The following is a 21,368-nucleotide window of genomic DNA, read 5'->3' as shown; positions in this document are numbered from 1 at the left end:
ATGTCAGCGGAGGTAGTTGTTGGTTCTTTTGTTGTAACCGTTGGAGGGAGGGAGAGAGAGAGAGAGAGAGAAAGGGCGAGCAAACAGTGACAGCTACAGTCATTCAAACCTTCCTTTACTTTCTTGATCCGTCGATATGTTGTTGTGGCCATTCAGGTATGACTCCTCTGTCCTTTAGCTAGACCGTTCTTCTATGGTGGACTCGTCACCCAGGCAAGGGTGGACACACACACAAGCCCCCACCGGCCTCGCTATAAACACTGTGAGTTAAAATTGACCGATCCTTCGTTCGGTCTCCGATGCCCCACACTTTTCTCGTGGGTTCCAACACTTAAACAGTGCTCACTAGTGTGTCTCTTGGTGCGTCTGAGGGGTGTCTCCCCAGACCTCACTTTTATCCCTACTCACGGGGTCTCAGGTGTCAATCAATTTTGAATGGCTTAGCCCATCAAACCAGCCCACTCCGGCTGTCCACTGAGGAGTTTTAATGAACAGAATAGTACCAAGTAAACAGCCCTCTCCAGAGCCGTAAGTCTTACAGGAGTCATAATATGGTCTCTCTCCCCCCGGTGTTATCTTGCCCTTGTCTGAAGCAAATGTTCCAGTCCCAGTATGTTTTATTCCATCTCTTTCTCTCTCATTAGCAGCCTGGCAACAGTAACGGTTTGTAATTCTCCCAGGGGAGGGGGACATGGGCAACCTTGCACCCTTCTGCCCATCAGAACTGTTCATCCTTCGTAACAATACGTCAATGATTTGGATGATGGAATTGATGGCTTTGCTGTAAAGTTTGCAGTTGATACAAAGCTAGGTGAAGTGACAGGTAGTGTTGAGGAAGTAGAGAGGCCACAAAAGGACTTAGACAGATTAGGAGAATGGACAAAGAAGTGACAGATGGAATACAGTGTCGGGAAGGATTTGGTCATGCACTTTGGTAGAAGAAATGAAAGGGTTGACTATTTTCTAAATGGAGAGAAAATACAAAATACTGATGTGCAAAGGGACTTGGGAGTCCTTGTGCAGGATTCCCTAAAGGTTAATTTGCAGGTTGAGTCTGTGGTGAGGAAGGCAAATGCAATGTTAGCATTCATTTCAAGAGGACCTGAATGTAAGAGCAAGGATGTAATTTTGAGACTTTATAAAGCACTGGTGAGGTGTCACTTGGAATAATGTGGGCAGTTTTGGGCCCCTTAGAAATGATATGCTGAAACTGGAGAGGGTTCAAAGCAGGTTCACGAAAATTATTGCAGGTTTCAATAGCTTGTTATGTGAAGAGCATTTGATGGCTCTAGGAAATTAGAAGAATGAGAGTTGACCTAATTGAAACCTCTCGAATGGTGAAAGACCTTGATAGAGTGGATGTGGAGAGGATGTTTCCTATGACAGGCATGTCTAACACCAGAGGACGCAGCCTCAAAGTAGAGGGGTGTCCATTTAGAATGGAGATGAGAAGGAATTTCTTTAGCCAGAGAGTGGTGAATCTGTGGAATTTATTGTCACAGGCAGCTGAGGAGGCGAAGTCTTTATGTATGTTTAAGGCAGAGGTTGATCAATTCTTGATTGGTCAGGGCATGAAGGGATATGGAGGAGAAGACAGGAGACTGGGGCTGAGAGGAAAACTGGATCAGCCATGATGAAATGGCAGAGCAGACTCGATGGGCCAAATGGCCTAATTCTGCTCCTGTATCTTTTGGTCTCATTGTCTTATACTGCATGAGAGTTCCTCATTATAACCTGGCTGCTTTCTATTCTAAATTCTTTGCCTCTTCATCGGGCAATTTGATTAAGCTACCTATGAGGTGGCACATTATCAGCAGTTCCTAGTGCATCTGTCTGGGTGCTTGAATATTCCTCTGACTACAGAATTCCATGTTTCTTTTCTTACAGTGTTTTCCATTGGCAGCTGCTTGCCCTTGGGTGCAAACAATCATTTGGGTAGATGCATAGACTGGACGGGATTGAGAAGGATATGATCTGTACAGGGGCAAATAGGTGGCATGGACAAGGGCCTGTATCTATGCAGTATTATGCTTATGGTTGTATCTGACATTATTGCAGTAGTTTTAACACTCAACACTTATGTCCAATTAGCTTATTCCAGAAATCCTTATACGGTTTTTCTTTTGTTGATTTTTTTCTCACTTATCTCTGTGTTGTAAACATCCCCTGGCTTATATATTCCAGAGACTTTTCAATCTTCTCAGTGTTCCTCAAGTTCAGAAACCCTGAACTTTAATCGCAATAGGATCCAGCCAAATACACAAGTCATCCAGAATATTCATCATTGTGACGTTCATAGTTATTGTAGGTTTTAGTTCTCTGCCACACTGAATTTAACTGCTTTTCCTTGCAAGTGTCAGCAATCACAAAATATAGTAAATGTCTTTGACTTGAAACATGAACTCTTTCACTCGACACTGATGCTGCCTGGCCTACTGAATAATTTCAGTTTCTTTTTTCAAAGCTCAATTATTGTAATCAGTCTTTCTCCCAAAGGGGAGTAGTAGTCGAATGCCTCAAATATAATTTGAAGCCAGAATATCTTAGCGTTAAGCTTCTTCTGGGGAAGATTAATTTTTACACCCTCCTGACAAAAACAAAACGTTCTTGTGGGCTTCACTTAAAATTAATCTGTAAAACATCTGTGAGTCTAAGACTATAACCCTTTTTCTCATCAGGATTTATGAGCTCCAATATTAAAGCTGATTATTCTTTATGTTCTTCTTCTCTTCATAAGTACATGTTATATAGTGGTTGCTGTTGTGCTTGATTAAAGTTCTTATCCAGTTGTTTAAATTGCCCTCACCCTCTGCAGTGTCGGTCTGTGAAGATCACCATTCTGGGAGATGAGGGTGTTCCAGTACAGGTAGATGGAGAGGCGTGGATCCAACCACCTGGAGTTATCAAAATTGTGCACAAAAATAGAGCACAGATGCTGACAAGAGACCGAGTAAGTATACAAAATAAAATTCTGAATCACTAGATATCATTTTGCATCTAGTTATACGTTGCAGAATACAGAATTGAAGGTGTTTTGTAGTCTGTCATTTGACTTGTGATGTTACCCATGGAGTTTTCAGGTGAAATTTGTGGCAACAGCTTGTTGACAGTTGGAGTGATGCATTCAGGGCAATCCAATTCCTATCAAAGAAAATGTTTCAGCTTCGATTTTATATGATTTCTATATAGTGGATTCTGGTTAATTGGACCATTGGTTAATCAGCACAGCTGTTTGTTTGGGATACTGTTCTGCTTATTAGGGCAAGTGTCTGTTGCCAAACAATTTCAAATTAGTGTCAGACACGTGCACTTACGTGGCCATTAGATACACTTAGAGCAATCAGTTTTAAAATAGTGTCGGTTGCATGTCCTGACGAAGGGTCTCGGCCCGAAACATCGACAGCGCTTCTCCCTATAGATGCTGCGTGGCCTGCTGCGTTCCACCAGCACTTTGTGTGTGTCAGTTGCATGTGTCTGTGTTCAAAAAGCAGAGTTTTTTGTCATTGATAATTGGTGAGAAATAAGCAGTAAGACAATTCAAAACTGTTTTGCTCTCCGCGGTTTTAAGCATCCATGCTTGGAGATATCAGGAACAGTGAGAAGTGAAACTGAAACAATTTCACTACTTCAACAAATTAATCATCTTGAATGTTACAATGAAAATGAAGATTTGGAGGATGCAATCATCTAAAGCATTTTATGAAGTCAGTCCGTTATCTGCACTAGGTGTCTGCACTGAATTTATTCATTTACAGTCAATGAAAATTACACGGCAGCATACACTGGATTAATTCCTCTGTTGATAACTATTAGGAGTTAATACACAGTTTTATGATACTGTAATGGTATTAGTAGTATTCAAACTTGTTCTGTATTTCATTCAAAAACATAATTTATTACTCAGTTAATTGGTAGTTTCTCTTTTTACCTTTAAATTTATTCCATGAAACTTCGGCTAATTGGGGCAACCACTTATTTGAACCAAAATGTACTGGTCCTGATGTGTCCCAAGTAACTGGAATTCTCTGTATTTAGTGCAATAATAGATTTCCCTTTGATAAGTTGATAAGGAACAGAAGCTTGGAGATGGTAAACTAGAATCAACTGGACAAGAATTAGTTTACATTCAGCTTGTGACCTACAGTCAAGAAGATAAGAGAAGTGCCCAATCCCCAGCAAAATGGATATGTATTTGTTGGCATTTAGAAGAATAGGATGATCTTACTGGAATTTTTAAGATCCTACAGGATTATAACAGAGTGCTTGTTGAGATATTTCCACAAATGCATGTGTCTCAAATGAGTTACAAAGAAATGGGGCTGACATTTAAAACCAAGGTGTGCAGGACTTGCAAAGGGTGGTGATTTTCTTAATCCAGAGGGGCATGGAGGCTGGAGTTCAGAATATTTAAAGAGGAGATAGATAAATGGTTGAAAGATCAGAAAATTGGGGGCTATGGGAAACTCGAACAGAGAGGAGTTGACACTTAGAGCAGATGAGCCATGATTATTTTGAATGATGGACAGGCTTATGGGACTAATTAGCTACACCTATCCTGTTTCTTGTTCTCTAATGCGGGTGGATGGCTCCACCACTGGTAGGAAGATATAATTACACAAAAGCAGATTTACACAGTGCAGGTTGAAACTTTCTTGTCTGGCACCCTTGGGACATGACTGGTGCCAGACCATAGAAAATCTAGACCACAGAAATTGCTCCTTATCATTTTCCTCTGATCATAAAACTGTTCTTTTTAAATATGGATACTCAGGTCATGTACAGGTACTAGTGAGAATTGCCTGTAACGTGAAGTTTTCATAAATCAGAAATGCTATTGGCTGAGATGGCAGAAGTTGCATAGTAGGTTAATTAAATTAGTATAAGGTTATTACTAAGTTCTATACCAATCTACCGTGTTAGATCTATACTAGTTATTATTCAGAACATGCCAGATCTTGGGAGCTGATGAGTCACAGAGTGGCAGAAGGGAGATTCTCAACCTGTGCTTTTAATATAAGTGAGAGCATGCACCTCATGATACATTTATAAGAGTGATGCCAGGGCTAGGGACTTCTGTATGGTTGAGAGATGAGAGAATTAAAGTATCTCTGATCCAGGAAGTTCAGGAAGGAATTTGATCAAAATATTAAGAATTATAAAAGGCATTCCTATATTAAAAGTGACTTGTTTGCACTGGCAGCTGGATGGATAACCAGAGATCACAAGGGATCAGGGAGAAAAGGGAGATGGATTATTTTTAATGCCATGAGTCATTAAGAACTGGAATTTCTAGCTAAAAGGAGTGCTGAACACAGATTCTATAATCTTTCCAATTAGACAAATACTTGAAAATGATAAAGTTAGAGAATTTTGGGACAGGGCAGGATTGTAGAACTCAAGACAAGTTCATCCCATGAGTTAGGACAGAAAAAATAATTTTATGAGGAATGGTTACAAATCATAAGCAACCCACAATATCAAATGTTCAGGTGGACCTTATCATCATCTTCTAGGCATGTACTAAATTGGTTGCAAACTTGTGGGATTAACAATGGAATTTTTGTCAAAGTGTAGCAAGAATATTAGAATTATGCATATCCAATTATATTCACAAATCAATAAAAATATAGTGTTGGACCTATTTATAATATGAAAATTATATCTGCTTCTGGGGGATCGAGCAGTGGACACTGAAGTGGTTTCTCAGGGGTGACTTGGGAATTTGAATGTAAGAGTCTGTGGTGAATGTTAATTTGATAGATCTATCCTGCTATCTCCCTGATATAACATGGATTTAATCATCTTTTTTTTTCATTCTATCGGTTTTTCAGGGTTTTACAGGGAACTCTGTATTTTATTGAACAGGATGCACTGAAGTTCTTTAAGGCTGTTTCATTAGAATAAATGAAGTCTTTGCAGTTGATTACAATTTTTTTTAGCTATTAATCAGATAATTGATTAAAATGCAGGATGTGAGAAAAGGTAATACTCATAATTCACATCTCACTTCTGGGAAGGTGGTGGTGTTTATGGTTGCAGCAGTCTGTCTGGGTTCAACCAAAGTTGTAATTGTTTGCCCTTTACATCTTTTTACAGCAAGACACTGCTGCATAGTAAGACCATCTCACTGCAGGTCTACCCCACTAGCAAGCTGCTCAATAGCAGATGAGCTGGACTTGTGGACTGTGTTGCTGTGAAAGAACAAGTCCAGGCAAGCAGAGGGGGAGAACTGTGGGTGGACTCAGACGTCGAGATATAGATCATAGGGAGATACAGCTGGAAACTGTCCTTTCAGTTCACTGAGTCAGCAACCAGTATAGATCCTACGTCAATAACATTTAAAAAATGTTTTTCTATCAACTCCCCCAGATTCTACCACTCTGCTATATCCAAGGCATTTTACAGCGATCAATTAATGTATCAGGCCCACACGGCTTTTGGGATGTAGACTGATTTATGCCGCTCTTTGGCCCAGAAGGTTATGTCTTAGAAGACTTTCCTTTGAACTGAAGAGGGACATTCTGCCCCAGCAAATTCAGAGCCAGTCTGGTCCATTGAGCATAGATGCAGACCCAATGGCACACGGTGTCCTTATTAGTCTATTCCACAGCTTTCAATATTCACCTTCTACAGGCATTTGAGAGCACCTTGAAATCTTGGGAGGACAAAATGCGGTATGACTCCTGTAGGCTGGCGCTTCGGCCCCACCTGTACCCCCAGCAGTCGGTGGACCTGGCCACGGAGGAGGAGGTCACCCAGCTGCAGCTCTGTGCGCAGGCAGCTGAAGAGCTCATAACAAGGTATGCTGCTGATCACAGCTTTTCATTCCAGCATGCTTGTAGGGCACGTACCAAGGCAATGTGCTAAAAGCAAGTGTCCCAGTGTCTTGATGCTGTGCAGGATTTGCGGAATAATTGAAGACTAAAAGTACAGTGTGTATGTGTGTGAAAAATTGGGGAATGTCTGTGGTGGCAGGGGCAATGTGATGATTATGTGGTTTACCACGTTATAGGATAAATGCAGTAAATTCATATCATCGGCCTCAGATCAGAGAAATGCCATCCTCAAATATTGGCAGCTAGTCACTGTTGTATGAAAGAGAAATAGTGGTAATTTGTGCTAACCAGGATCTTACAAGCACAAGTGAGTTTGACAAATATTCACTATTCATCATCCTGTTTCCCTCTCTCACCTTATCTCCTTACCTGCCCATCACTTCCCTCCAGTGCTCTTCCCCTTCTCTTTATTCCATAGTCTTCTATCCTCTCCAATCAGATTCTCCCTCCTCCAGCCCTTTATCTCTTTCACCAATTGACTTCTCAGCTCTTTATTTCACCCCCCTCCCAGTTTCACCTATCACTTACCACCTTGTACTACTTCCTCCCCTCCCCAAAACTTATTCCTTTCCAGGACTGATGAAGGGTCTCGGCCTGAAATGTCAATTATTTACTCCTTTCCATAGTTGCTGCCTGGCCTGCTGAGTTCCTCCAGCATGTTATGCGTGTCACTTTGGATTTCAGCATTTGCAGATTTTCTTGTGTTACTGACAAATATTCTGTTTTACTGAAGTAGAATGAAAATATTGCCTTAGATACCAGCAAACACCCCTTTCTCTTCTTTCAATAACACTTTGAGATTTAAAGACAGTCTAGGTCAGGAAGCTGCAGGTGGAATTTTTTTTATATATCTGAAGCACACTCCCTTCTTAGTAGTATATGTCATTAGATGTCCAGAACTGGAGAATTTTCCCTAGAGTGATATTCTAGTTGTTACATGCAGGGGTGTTGCATGCAATGGCTGTTTCAGCCAAATATAGAACCAGTAACACAGCTTGAACCTTCCAATGTCTTGCATTATGGTGATGGTGAATGTACATCTGTGGAGTTTATTTTCTCCTTACTTAATTGTTCTGTTTGGATACCCCATGCTCTTAGCCAGCTGCCAGGTGATCGAAGGAGACTTTCAAATCTCCTCCCTCTCCCAAAGAAAGAGGAAAAATGTACCTATCAAGTTGTAGGGGACAATAACATACTGCTTCTTATTTGTTCTGGCTGCATACCATCACTCATTTCAGTCCATCTACTGAAACCTACCTATGCTTTTGAAAGAGCAGACTCAACTTGTTCTGGCTAACCTTCCAATTTCATCTACCTGTAAATTTGCATTTCTCAAAGTCTGCTGCCTGACCCCTTGATTGTCCCATCCTGTGGGTCACACTTGTGGTTTTGGGGTCTTGAATCGCATTGCTTAAACTTTCTGTTCTTGTGTCCAAAACCCTTGAGAGCTCTACTTCTTGGTTCTGAAATTTCCACCAGACTTACAAGTGTGTGAAATCTTTTCGCTCCTCCACTTTTAGATTCTCATGCATCTGATTTTAATCAATAAACTTATGGCATCTGTACCTTGAGTTATGTAGGTCTGTTGCTCTGCAATTCTTGTTGTGAAACACTTTCTTTCCCCTAATAAAAATAAGGTAATACTCCATGAAGGTACCATGAACAGAGATAATTGTTCATGTATTACGTGCTTTCATTCAGTCTGAAGTTTCATAAAGGAATACAATCAACAAGTGTGGTTGATGGTGGAATTATTCAGTTATCCTTCCTATCTTGCAATGCCATTGTCCATATGGTTTCATTTAGATATTGTTGCAGGGAAGTTAACATTTCCATCAATGAAGTGCTCAGTAATGCCTTTGAGATTGAATTCTGGCTGGGAGGTGGTTTCTCTACCGTGCCTTATTATTTCATTTATTCCAATTTTCCACTAATTGTAGTTGTTGTTTTCCTGAAGTCTTCTTTCATTCATGACTTTTAGAATCTGCGAGGCAGCCAAGACCCACAGCCTCCTGGAGCAAGAACTAGCTCATGCAGTCAATGCAAGCTCTCATGCATTAAACAAAACCAATCCAAAGTTCCCAGAGGTAAGCATCAGTAATGTCATTTTGCACCCAGTCCATAATCAGTATCAAACTGAGCTCATCCACAACAACTGCATTTGTTACTTTGGGAATAAGCTCCATTGCTTTTAAGCCTGGATTAAAAGAAGCCTCTCCCTTTTGGGAAAAAAATGCTAAAATGTATGAATTTTTTTAAATGATTAATGTATTGTTATAGATATATAAAGGCATTATACATATGAATTTCAAGATAAACAGTCTTATTTGAAGTGGTGGTGTTACAGTTAAAATTCCAGACTAGTAATCTATAGACCAGGCCTAATGGTATCTAATTATGAGTTCTAATTTCACCATAGCACCTGGTGAATTTGTACTTGGAATTCTAAAAAAGAAATCTAGTGACGATCTTGATGACCGTGAGATTGGTGTAAAATATATGTGGTTCACTGATATTGTTCAGGAAAGGACATCTGCTGTCTGACACAATCCAGCCTGTTCAAGACTCCTGACCACAACAATCTGGTTGATTTTCTTAACTACCCAGTGAGATGATTTAGCAAGCCACTTGGCTGAATTAATTTATATGCATAAAATAAATAAAATTAGTATTGGAGATAGAGTTCATCCTCGACCAAGACTTGTTATTTGAGCATGATAATGTCACAACCCAAGCCATAGAAAGCCCCATTTTTTAATATATTGGGTCTGGTCTAAATTAGGATTGATGAACCACAAACCAGTCAAGCAACTATTCACAGAATTGTACCTGTAAACCAGTTTTGAAGCCTCTCCTCTATATTCTTGGCTCTAGAATGGACCAGGTGGGTAGTAGTATACAATTAGGAAGGAGAGCTCTCAATGTGGCATCAAGTCAAACATCTCCCATCCTGCACAAAGATGAATCAGTATTCTATTGATGACATTTAAAAGATGCATTGAAAGAAACAGTCACTAAAAGTGTTCTGGGCAGGTGAATTCAAGTTCTATCACCAAGAGTGGCATAATTCCCCATCAACAGTCAATCTGGCCAAGTTCCAAATGACAGACATCAGATATCTACCTGATGCTGATACATGTCTTATTTGCCCATGTTATTTATAGTAATTACCATTGCTTAGTGCTTGTGGAGACATTATAACAGTCAGGAAATCTCCTCTGTACTGTGTAGCAGTCCCATTGTACTTCATGGAATCAATAACATGGCATTTCCTTTGCTTCACCATTGCCATCAGGCTTGCCAGGAATGGAGCCAGCTATCCCAAAAAGTGAGGCATTGATTTATTGAAACTCTGTTGAAGTATGTTAAACTGTAAAAGTATTATATTAATAGGCAGACCTAAGTGATCCAACACCAAATATCCTGTGATGACTATCCATAAATGTGGAAGACAGTTAAATAGAAAGAGTCTCCAAGAACATAGCTATCCTTGATGTCAAAGCACCACATGTTAAGTGACAAATTGAAACATTTGCAATCATCTTCAGCCAAAGTGAGGATTAGTGATTGATCTCAGCTTCTTCCTGAGGTCCAACCATCATAGAAGCCAGTGTTCAGCCAATCCAATTCATTCAAAATTTCGGTGTGCTTGAGTGGAAGTGGACAGAGTAGAGTGTATGGAATCAGGCAACATTGTGATGATATAGCAGAAGGCATGCTTCAAAACGAGCAATTCTAATCTAGTTACAACTCTAAATAAGGTGGAAAGTTGTCTGTATGTGCCCTGTTGCCACAGATCAGAACAAATCCAGTCCATCTAATTATTCCCCTGTTGGTCTCTCATTTATTATAAAGCCGCACAGCACAGAAGTGAGACCCTCAGCTACCAGTTTCAGAATTATTTATCACACAAACATTAAAACATACTGTCTGTGTTAACAACCTCCACGCTCAAGGCTGTGCTGTGGAGAGCCCAAACGTGTCTCCTTACATTCCAGCGCCAACATAGCATGCCCTCAGTTCAGCACAACACAAGTACCAGAATAAAATAAAGTAAGGCAGCAACAGCAAAACAAGACCCTGCCACCCTCCCAGCCACTCACCCACCTGCTCACACAGACAGTCAAGTCCCCAAGCCCAGGACTCCTTTTGACCTTTGGTCCTTAGCTCTAGACTCTAAGGCTTGCAAGCATCAGACCTCTGACCTCCAAACAAGCTGACCCAGGGTCTTCAATCTTTGGGCCTCTACCTCTGGACTTCAACCTTTGAAATTTGCTGACCTCTGGGTATCCACAACAGGACTCAACGAGCATGGGTTTGACCACTGGCCTCGATGCCAGGACCGCTGATCATGGGTTTGACCTTGGCGCGTCAACTTCTGGACTCACAAGGACTCCCAATCCCAGTGACATGGTGGGTCACTGGCCCTCATGACTCCTGCTTATACAGACATCTGAACTAAGACTCTGGGGATCACTGATGTTTTCAGTGCCTACCGACCCAACGTCGGGATCACTGACCTTCAACTGTGGGACATTCTGACCTGGACTGTGAACATTAGTTCCTGTCTTGACCTCCTCTAACTCTCCTTTATCCCTGTCCCTTGACAGTAACCTGACCCCTGATTCCCTGCACTGTCCCCTAACCCATCCCTATGAACCTAATAAACAACTTAAGTCTGAGCCATTGCACGGACGGACATTGCAGAAGATCATGTCCATGTCAACCATTTTGCCCTTCTACATTCATCCCACTTTCCCACATTAGGTCTTGCCTACTTGAAATTCTGTCTAAATGCCCCTAATCTGATTGGTTCATTTTCCCTGGCATCATGTTCCAGATACCAACCATTCTGTGTAAAAGCACTTACCCCTCAGATCACTTCCAATCCTCTTGTTTTTGATCCCCTTACTACAAGAAAAAGATTTTGATTATTTACCCAATTTATTCCTCTAATAATCATACATACTTAAATCAGACTCCTCAGTTTCCTTCACTTCAGGAAAAATAAGCCCAGTCTCTGTAATCTCTCCTCATAGCTAATGACTTCTAGATCAGGCAAAATCTTGAGGAATCTCTTCTGCATCTTCCATGGTTCAACCACATCCTTTGTATTGTATGGCCAGCAGAACTGCATACAATACTCCAAGTCTTCATGGAAGGTGTTGTTGACACTGCCATCAAATAGCACCCATAACCTGCTAAATAGGCTTTTACACAGACTTGTATTCCATACATCATGTCAGCTTTATCCGAAGGATCTGAATTCCAGGAATCCCTGATATAAAGTCAGTATTAATTGTATATTGCGTTGGCAGCCCGAATAAATCTTGCAATGGGTTTCAAGGGGAAAATATGCCTGAGGCTGCAAAGTTGATGTTTCATTTATTGTAGGTCTCATATCCCAGCTGCAGATTATCTCTTTGGGCACTGCTTAGGATATACCTTTTTTAGACTCAAAAAGCTCAATTACACTGCTTTTCAGATGATGGGTGTGAAGGAAGACCTGGACAATCCAAAGTCAATGTACTATTGCAAAGTAATAACTAAAACAAATAAATGTACTATTGACATCTAATTATCTTGATATGATAGAACAGTCTTCCTAACCTGGATGAGTACAGCTGCATCAACACTTTAGAGGCTCAACACCATCTAGGACAAAGCAGCCAGTCTAGTTGCTGTTCCACCCACTACCCCAAACCTGATTTTGTACACGTCGTATTTCTGTGTCTGGTCTGTTTACATGCATCTTTGATGAAAGATGCTTCCCCTCGCAAATTGGGATTTTTTAAGGATGCACTCAGAAGAGCAAATAAGGCAGAACTAGTGGATGTGGTATATTTGGATTCTCAGAAAGTGTTCAGTTAGGTCCTTTCAGAAGGTTGGTGAACAAAACGCATGGAATTAAGTGTAGTTTACTAGCATAGACTGATAGATTACAAGTAAAAAATGAAGGTATAGGGACTTGGGACCCAGCTATTCACAACCAGCATCAACAGTTTGACTGAGGGGTTCAAATGAAGCATTTATAGTTTGCTGATGATACAAAATGAAGTGAGTAGTGGTAAGAAACCAAAGAAGCTTCATAGGGACTTAAACAAACTGAGGAATTGGGCAGAAATTTGGCAGGTGGAGTACAATGTAGGAAAATGTGAAGTTATTACCAAAGACATACTGATTATATTTTTAAATGGTGAAAAACAAGAAACATTGATGTTCAAAGGGCCCTGGATTTTTTTGAATATAAGATTCAAGATGGCATTGGCATTGTATAATGCCATTTCCAGTAAACAAATGTAAAGGAGAATTAAATAATTGTTACTCTGGATCCGATACAGCATTAAAAAAAACACAATAAGATAAAGAACACAATTTTTAAAAAATCACAATAAATATAAATACATTAGATAGCTTACATGTATAGATTGATTGTATGTCCATAAAGTGGGACTAGGCTCAGGAGTGTCTTCACATAAGGTGACTCTGACAGAAAATGATGAAACATAGAAACATAGAAAATAGGTGCAGGAGTAGGCCATTCGGCCCTTCGAGCCTGCACCACCATTCAGTATGATCATGGCTGATCATCCAACTCAGAACCCTGTACCTGCTTTCTCTCCATACCCCCTAATCCCTTTAGCCACAAGGGCCATATCTAACTTCGTCTGAAAGGACCTACACCACAGGAAGTAGTGGTGGTGGGAGTCTGGGGGGAGTGGTCTAGTGGGTGGAGGCATTGACCAGCCTTACTTCTTAGGAATGTAGTTGTTTTTGAGTCTGGTGGTCCTGGTGTGGATGCTACATAGACTCCTCCCTGATGGGAGTAAGACAAACAGTCCATGAGCAGGGTGGGTTGGATCCTTCATGATTCTACTGGTCCATTTCCAGCACCTTTCTGTATATATGTTCTTGATGGAGGGTAGGCTGGTGCCGGTGATGCACTGGGCAGTATTGACTCCCCATTGTAGAGACTTCCTGTCTGTCATTGCGCATTTTCCATACTATCTAATGACGCAGCCTGGTCAATACCTGGAGAAGGATGTGAGTATAGATGTGAATAGTCCAGCTCTCTTCAGCCTCCTCAGAAAATAGAGGCATTGGTCAGCTGTGTAGGATGCGTTCTGGGACCATGACAAACTAACTCACAGGTATTGCAGACAATTATGGGCATTGTCATTATTATGAAAGTATTTGAATCCCCACTGGGAGAATATGTATAGTGAAAATAGCCTGCACATCTGCTCATTTAATACAAGACACATTTTTTTTTGGATTGAATAGCACAAAGATCTCTAATTTTTGGGGTTGAATAGGATTTATAAGTAGTGATGTTATTTATAAGTCACATTGATACTAATGGAATTCCAGTCAATCCTTCTGCAAATGAATGACAATATATAAAGAACAAATCAATCAGCTGGTGTTTCTCACTTTTGTTTCTTTCCCACAGAATCTTACCAGGAACACGGCTATTGAGATTGCCAGTAATGTGAAAGCCCTGCATAATGAGACAGAATCATTGCTTGTTGGAAGAGTTCCACTGGTAAGTTGGTAGCATCTACAAACTGACAAGTAATAATGTATGTCATGTCTAATATGGAGTTCCAAATGGTGTATCCTGTGGGCCATACTGCAGCCAAGATTCAGGACCATGCACAAATGGGCAGGAAACTCTCCAACACCAGACACTCAAGTTCAATCCTGACCGTAGTACTATGCAGAGTTAGCAAATTCTCCCTGTGCCTGTGTGAGTTTCCTCCAGGTGCTCTGGTTTCCTCCAAATCCCAATGATAGAAAGAGAGATACTTTATTGATTCCAAAGGAAATTACAGTGTCACAGAAGCATTACAAGTGCACAGATATACAAATATTAGAAGAGAAATAAGAAAAATAAAAAATTAAGTTATCTCAAACAGTCCAACAGGAGGGGGGGTCATCACTTCCCCAGCCAACAGCAGGCTCACATCTAAACCTAACTCCAAAGTTAATGTGCTCACATTCTCAGCTTTTCCTAAGCCTAGCTAACTCAAATGGGCTTAGCACAAAATCTTCATCAAATGTATTGAAGTACATATTTTTCTATGGTGAGAAGTCAGCAACTTTGCTAACTGTAATTAGGGTGCTCCCAGTGTTTTCATCAGACAATGCTCCCATCCAGCAACCCTTCCAGATGAAGGATCTTAAACATCATCAATCGATTACCCGCCACACATGCTCTGCTCCACTGAGTTCCAGATTCCAGCATCTCTAGTCTCTTCTGCTTCCACTGTCCTGACAGTAACTAGTATTTTTCTTTCCCTTTCCAGTAATTTTAGTGGTGAAGGTATTCAATAGAAAAATTCTTAAGCACCCACAGGAGAAATTTTGAGAAGTTATGCACATCACGGTTCATCAAGGTAGTCATAGATGGTGAGGAGTAATGGGATTAAACCCTCCCAAATGCATGTGTGTTAAATAGCCTCTGACAACCAAGTCCGGCACATGGCCTTCACATGTGGCTTAGCTACTAAGCTCTATTATGCCCTATGCTAAGATCTGTTCCTACTGACAGGAGAAAGGTCAGAGACGGGTTACTGCCACCTTAAAACCAGTCTCTTTGAGTCACTTCGTGATCATCAGTCACGGTTGGCAGCTTATCTAGGAGAAGAAAAACTCTGATCTCAAACCTCCATTGCCTATCAGCTATACCTAATTCCGGGGAAGGCTTTGAGATTAAACCCAAAGGAAAAATCTGGAGCTGGAGTACCAGGGGCAGCCCTACTGAGTTCAAAGCTGACTGGCAATTCCTGTGACACTGCTGGTGCCAATCAGTTTCGGCCTCTGCCTTTCCTTTGGATTCATCAACTGTGTGGAGAGGGGGAGCGCGCTGCATGGACAACAGCTTGCTCTCAATAACACACTGCCCTGGCTTGTGTACTGGCAAGTTTAGACAACTAGGATGCAACATCCACAGTCAGCACTGATCAATGGACAGCCTACTACATACAAGTAACCAGGAGACTGTAGTTAATTCCTGGAGAAACTAGGCAAGTCCTGTTGAGTTGGTAACTCTACTCTAAGCCTAATGTGGTAACCAGAAGTTATTAAACAGTATTAATCCTTTGTTGAACTTATTACCTGTGCTTAATATCACTGACTATCTGAGTAGACCAAGGCAAATTAGATTCAATCAAATCTGATATTCTCTGTTTAAAACTATCTCGTTTAAATATGATAGAACATAAAAGGTAGAACAGATCAGCATTGGGTTTGTCTGTAGTTTCCTTTGTTTGTTCCTCGTGATATTATTGACTTAATTTGTGTAAGTTAAATTTTAGTCCTTCATGAACTAGAGCAAAGAAAAAGGTGAATACACCAAGTTACAACTTGATGAAATCTGCTGCACCCAGAAAAAACTCTGAAGCTGAACTGAGAATCGTTGCTCATCAGATACAAACTCTTTGGCAAAACAAACAGTTTGCAATAACACACAATGTTCAGTAACTCAAATACTTTTGTGGAGACCCCAGAGTGTAGTTTGAGATATGGTGACTGATAGGGATTTGGAGCATGATGGTTTAAGAACCAGATAAGTTGATATTGTAATTACCTTCCATAGATCTGTCTGATCTGTTGAGTTGCTCCAGCAATTTTTGTGTAATGAAATTGGGACAGGTGGGAGGAGTAGGGTAGAACTGAGTTGGGTAAAGTTTCTAATGTTTCGAAACATTATGATGACTTAGAGGTCTCTTGTTCCTCTGGGTATGTACGCTCCAAACGCAGAATGTTGAAGATCTACGATCATCCTGTTCCATCCAGCTACTGGACATGCATGATCCATGATCAGCAAGACTTCTGCATTTAAGCAAATAAATGAAATATGTACATTTAACTTGGAACCAGCATTGTGATTTCAGCTATTAACTGCTGTTCTATTTTGTATTTCTAACAGCAATTAGACTCGCCTCAGGAAGAGCAGCTGACAACAGCACTGCACCTCGTGGATATTGAACTGCAAAAGCTTGCAGAAGTTCCATGGCTTTACCATGTGCTGCAGCCAACAGCTGAAGAGGTATAAAAAAAGGCAGTGTTACTGCTTGCAATTTATGAAAACAATGTTTCCTGAATCTGTTTTTTTTATATCATAAGGAATGAAAATAGTATTGCTCCTCCAGCATTTTGTGTGTGTTGCTTGGATTTCCAGCATTTGTAGAGTTTCTCTGTTTATTAAATGGTATTGGTATTGGTTGAATTATTATCATATATACTGAGATAGAATAAAAAGCTTTTGATTTGTGTGCCATCCAGACAGATCATTCCATACACACGTTTGGAAAAAAGAAGACAGAATGCAGTAGGCCTCCGTTAGTCTCGATAGACCATGGATTTGCGCCTTGGAAAGTTTCCAGGGCACAAGCTTGGCCAAGGTTTTTTTTAGAATGCAGAAAGCAGTATATTGTGTTATAGCTACAAAAAAAACAGTGCTCATAGACAAATAAAGTGCAAGGGCAAGGTAGATTGGAAAATTAAAAGTTTATCTTTTGCAAATGAGAAGTCCTTGAAGAGTCTGATAACAATGGGATAGAAGGTGTCAATGAGTCTGGTAGTCTGGTGGGTCCTTGATTATGTTGGCTGCTTACATGAGGCAGAAGTAAATGCAGACAGAGTCAATAGAAGGGAGGCTGCTTCTCATGATGAACTGGGCTACATTCACAAGTCTGCAATTTTTTGTAGTCTTGAGCAAAGCACTTAGAATAGCAAGCTGTGATACACCTGGATAAGGTGTTTTCTGTAGTGCATATGTAAAAATTAATAGGAGTTATTAGGAACATGATGTATTATGATAGACTCCTGGGGAAGTAAAGGTGCTGATATGCTTTCTTGGTATAGGCAGATATTAGGGATTCTATTAAAACCAAAGGGAGTGAAGAATAAAAGAGCAACATTCCATTTCTTGACTGTTGGTGTCACAGTTGGAAGCATTAAGATTTGTAATTTCTGCCTCTGGTCCATCAAAGCATTACCTGCATCCAGATATAGCAAGAATCCTCAAAAGAAGAAACTGTGGGTTACAGATTCTGGAATCCTACTGCATGGTGCATCATCTATTACTTACCTGGGCTGTATGGGGCACCCTTTGGTTGTGAAAGTCAAAAGCACATGTATATAGGAGGCCTGTTTACTGGCACTGAGCATGGGTCTACGGTGCAGAAGGAAAAGTGAGAGAAGAGCGGGAGCGGTATGATGGGGGACTCAATAGTCAGAGGAACAGGCAGGAGATTCTGTGGAAGTGAACAGGACACCCAGGTGGTATGTTGCCTCCTAGGTGCCAGGGTCAGGGATGAATCAGATTGCAACCACAGCATTTTGGAGGGGGAGGGATAGCAGCCAGATGTCTTGATACCTATTGGTATCATTAACATAGGAAGGAAAAGCAAAGAGCTCCTGAAGAGAGAATTTAGAGAGCTGGGCAGAAAGCTGAGAAGTGTGACCTCCAGGATAGTAATTTCTGGATTGCGACCTATGCCACATACCAGTGAGGGTAGAAAGAGGATGATTTGGTAGATAAATGTGTGGCTGAGAAGTTGGTGCAGGTTTTTGGATCATTGGGATCTCTTCTGGGGGAGGTATGACCTTTAGAAAAGGGGCAGCTTGCACCTGAAACTGAGGGGGACCAATATTAATTGATCATTAATGGAGAATGTGTGGAGCAGGTTAAGACCTACAAGTATCTGGGAGTACAGTTAGACGAGAAGCTAGACTGGACTGCCAACACAGATGCCTTGTGCAGGAAGGCACAGAGTCGACTGTACTTCCTAAGAAGGTTGGCGTCATTCAATGTCTGTAGTGAGATGCTGAAGATGTTCTATAGGTCAGTTGTGGAGAGCGCCCTCTTCTTTGTGGTGGCGTGTTGGGGAGGAAGCATTAAGAAGAGGGACGCCTCACATCTTAATAAGCTGGTAAGGAAGGCGGGCTCTGTCGTGGGCAAAGTACTGGAGAGTTTAACATCGGTAGCTGAGCGAAGGGCGCTGAGTAGGCTACGGTCAATTATGGATAACTCTGAACATCCTCTACATAGCACCATCCAGAGACAGAGAAGCAGTTTCAGCGACAGGTTACTATCGATGCAATGCTCCTCAGACAGGATGAAGAGGTCAATACTCCCCAATGCCATTAGGCTTTACAATTCTTAGAACTTAAGGACTTAAGAACTTTTTAAAAGCTATTATTAATGCTTTTTGAGATAGTGATTTAGATGCATATCATATTTTTTACTGAGTTAAGTATTGTATGTAATTAGTTTTGCTACAACAAGTGTATGGGACATTGGAAAAAAAGTTGAATTTCCCCATGGGGATGAATAAAGTATCTATCTATCTATCTATCTATCTATTCTCGCGGGCAGGTTTGTTAGAGCTGTTGGGGAGGGTTTGAACTAATTTGGCAGGGGGACTCAGTATAGGACGGATGATAAAAATGCAACAATAGTGTGTCAGAAAGGCAGGTAGATGACAGGACAAAATTGCAGCCAGCAGTGTGAGTATCAGTGCATTCAGGATGCAGAATCAAAAAGGGTAGCAAAAACAGTACTCAAAGTGTTATGTCTCAATGAACAGAGATTAAGAAATAAGATGGATGATCTTGTTGCACTTTTACAAATTGTCAGGTATGATGTTGTGGCCATCATTGAATCATGGCTGAAGGATGGTTGTAGTTGGGAGCTGAATGTCCAAGGTTACACATTGTATTGGAGGGATAGGAAGGTAGGCAGAGGGGAAGACGTGGCTTTGCTGGTAAAGAATGACATTAAATCATTAGAAAGATGTAACGTAGGATTGGAGGATGTTGAATCCTTTTAGGTTGAGTTAAGAAATTGCAAGGACAAAAGAATGTTGATGACAGTTATAATCAGGCCTCCAAACTGTAGCTGGGATGTGGGCTACAGATTATAGTGGGAAATAGAAAAGGTGTGTCAAAAGGGCAATGTTATAATAGTCATGGGAGATTTTACATGCAGGTAGATTGGGAAAATCAGGTTGGTAGTGGATCTCCAGAGTGGATTTGTTGAATGCCCAAGAGATAGCTTTTTAGAGCAGTTTGTTATTGAGCCTTCTAGGGGATCAGCTATACTGGATTCAGTGTTATGTAATGAACCGGAGGCAATTAGGGAGCTTAAGGTAAAGGAACCCTTTGGAGGTAGTGATCACAATATGATTGAGTTCAACTTGAAGTTTGATAGGGAGAGGGTAAAGTCTGATGTAGCAGTATTTCAGTGGAGTAAGGGAAAGTACAGTGGTATGACAGAGGAGTTGGCCAAAGTAAATTGGAAGAATGACAGCAGAGCAACAATGGCTTGAGTTACTGGGAAAAATGAGGAAGGTGCAGGACATATGTATTCAAAAAATGAAGAAATAGTCAAATGGCAAAATAGTACAACCGTGGCTGACAAAGGAAGTCAAAGCAAACGAGAGGCCATCCAACAAATTTAGTGGGAAGATACAAGATTGGGAAGCTTTTAAAAACCTACAGTATGTAACAAAAAGAATCATTAGGAGGGAAAAGATGAAATATAAAAGCAAGCCAGCAGACAATATTAAGGTGGTTAGAATAAAAGCTTTTTCAAATATATAAAAAATAAAAGAAGTATGAGTGGATATAGGACCGCTAGAAAAAGAAGGCAGAGAAATAATAACAGGGGACAAGGAGAAGGCAGATGAAGTAAATGAGTATTTTACATCATTAAGACACTAGCAGTGTGCCAGGTGCTGAGGGGTGTGAGGGGAGAGAAGTGAGTGCAGTTAATATTACAAGGGAGAAGGTGCTCAAAAAGCTTAAAGACCTAAAGGTGCATAAGTCACCCGGATCATATAAACTGCACCCTAGGGTTTTGAAAGAGGTGGCGTTAAAGATTGTGGAGGCATTAGCAATGATCTTTCAGGAATCATTGGACTCTTGCATGGTTCCAGAGTACTGGAAACTTGCAAATGTCACTCTACTCTTTAAGAAAGGAGGGAGGCAGCAGAAAGGAAATTGTAGACCAGTTAGCCTGACCTCACTGGTTGGAAAGATGTTAGAGTCAATTGTTAAATATGAGGTTATGGGGTACTTGGTGACACAGGATAATATAGGACAAAGTCAGGATGGTTTTCTTCAGGAAAAATCTTCCCTGACGAACCAGTTGGAATTATTTGAAGAAATAATAAGCAGGATAGGAAAGTCAGTTGATGTTGTGTACTTGGGTTTTCAGAAGGCCTTTGACCAAGTGCCACACATGAGGCTGCTAAACAAGATAAGAGCACGTGGTATTACGGGATGTTTGGAGCGTTGGCTGATTGGTAGGAGGCAGTGAGTAGGAATAATAGGATCCTTTTCTGGTTAGCTGCCAGTGACTAGTGGTGTTCCACAGGGGTTGATGTTGGGACCTCATCTAAGAAAAGATGTGCTGACATTGGAGAGGGTTCAGAGGAGGTCCACAAGGATGATTCCAAATGAAGGGGTTATCATATGAGGAACAGTTGATGACTCTGGGTCTGTTCTTGCTGGAATTTA

The 21,368-nt window shown here is 40.9% G+C and overlaps 1 protein-coding gene across 7 annotated transcripts in view; it reads left to right on the top strand.

Moving 5' to 3' along the window:
* dgkh (diacylglycerol kinase, eta) overlaps positions 1-21,368 on the top strand; it is a 522,439-nt gene that overhangs the window by 436,600 nt on the left and 64,471 nt on the right. For all 7 annotated transcript variants that reach the window (XM_073046012.1, XM_073046011.1, XM_073046013.1 and 4 more), the window contains 5 exons: positions 2,816-2,950; positions 6,634-6,800; positions 8,818-8,923; positions 14,290-14,382; positions 16,771-16,890. In XM_073046012.1, coding sequence (XP_072902113.1) covers positions 2,816-2,950; positions 6,634-6,800; positions 8,818-8,923; positions 14,290-14,382; positions 16,771-16,890 — 621 coding nt within the window. The remainder of the gene's footprint in view (positions 1-2,815; positions 2,951-6,633; positions 6,801-8,817; positions 8,924-14,289; positions 14,383-16,770; positions 16,891-21,368) is intronic.

Source organism: Hemitrygon akajei, chromosome 5, assembly GCF_048418815.1.
Source record: "Hemitrygon akajei chromosome 5, sHemAka1.3, whole genome shotgun sequence".
NCBI classification, from domain to species: Eukaryota; Metazoa; Chordata; class Chondrichthyes; order Myliobatiformes; family Dasyatidae; genus Hemitrygon; species Hemitrygon akajei.
This window is presented reverse-complemented; position numbering and strand designations above follow the sequence as displayed.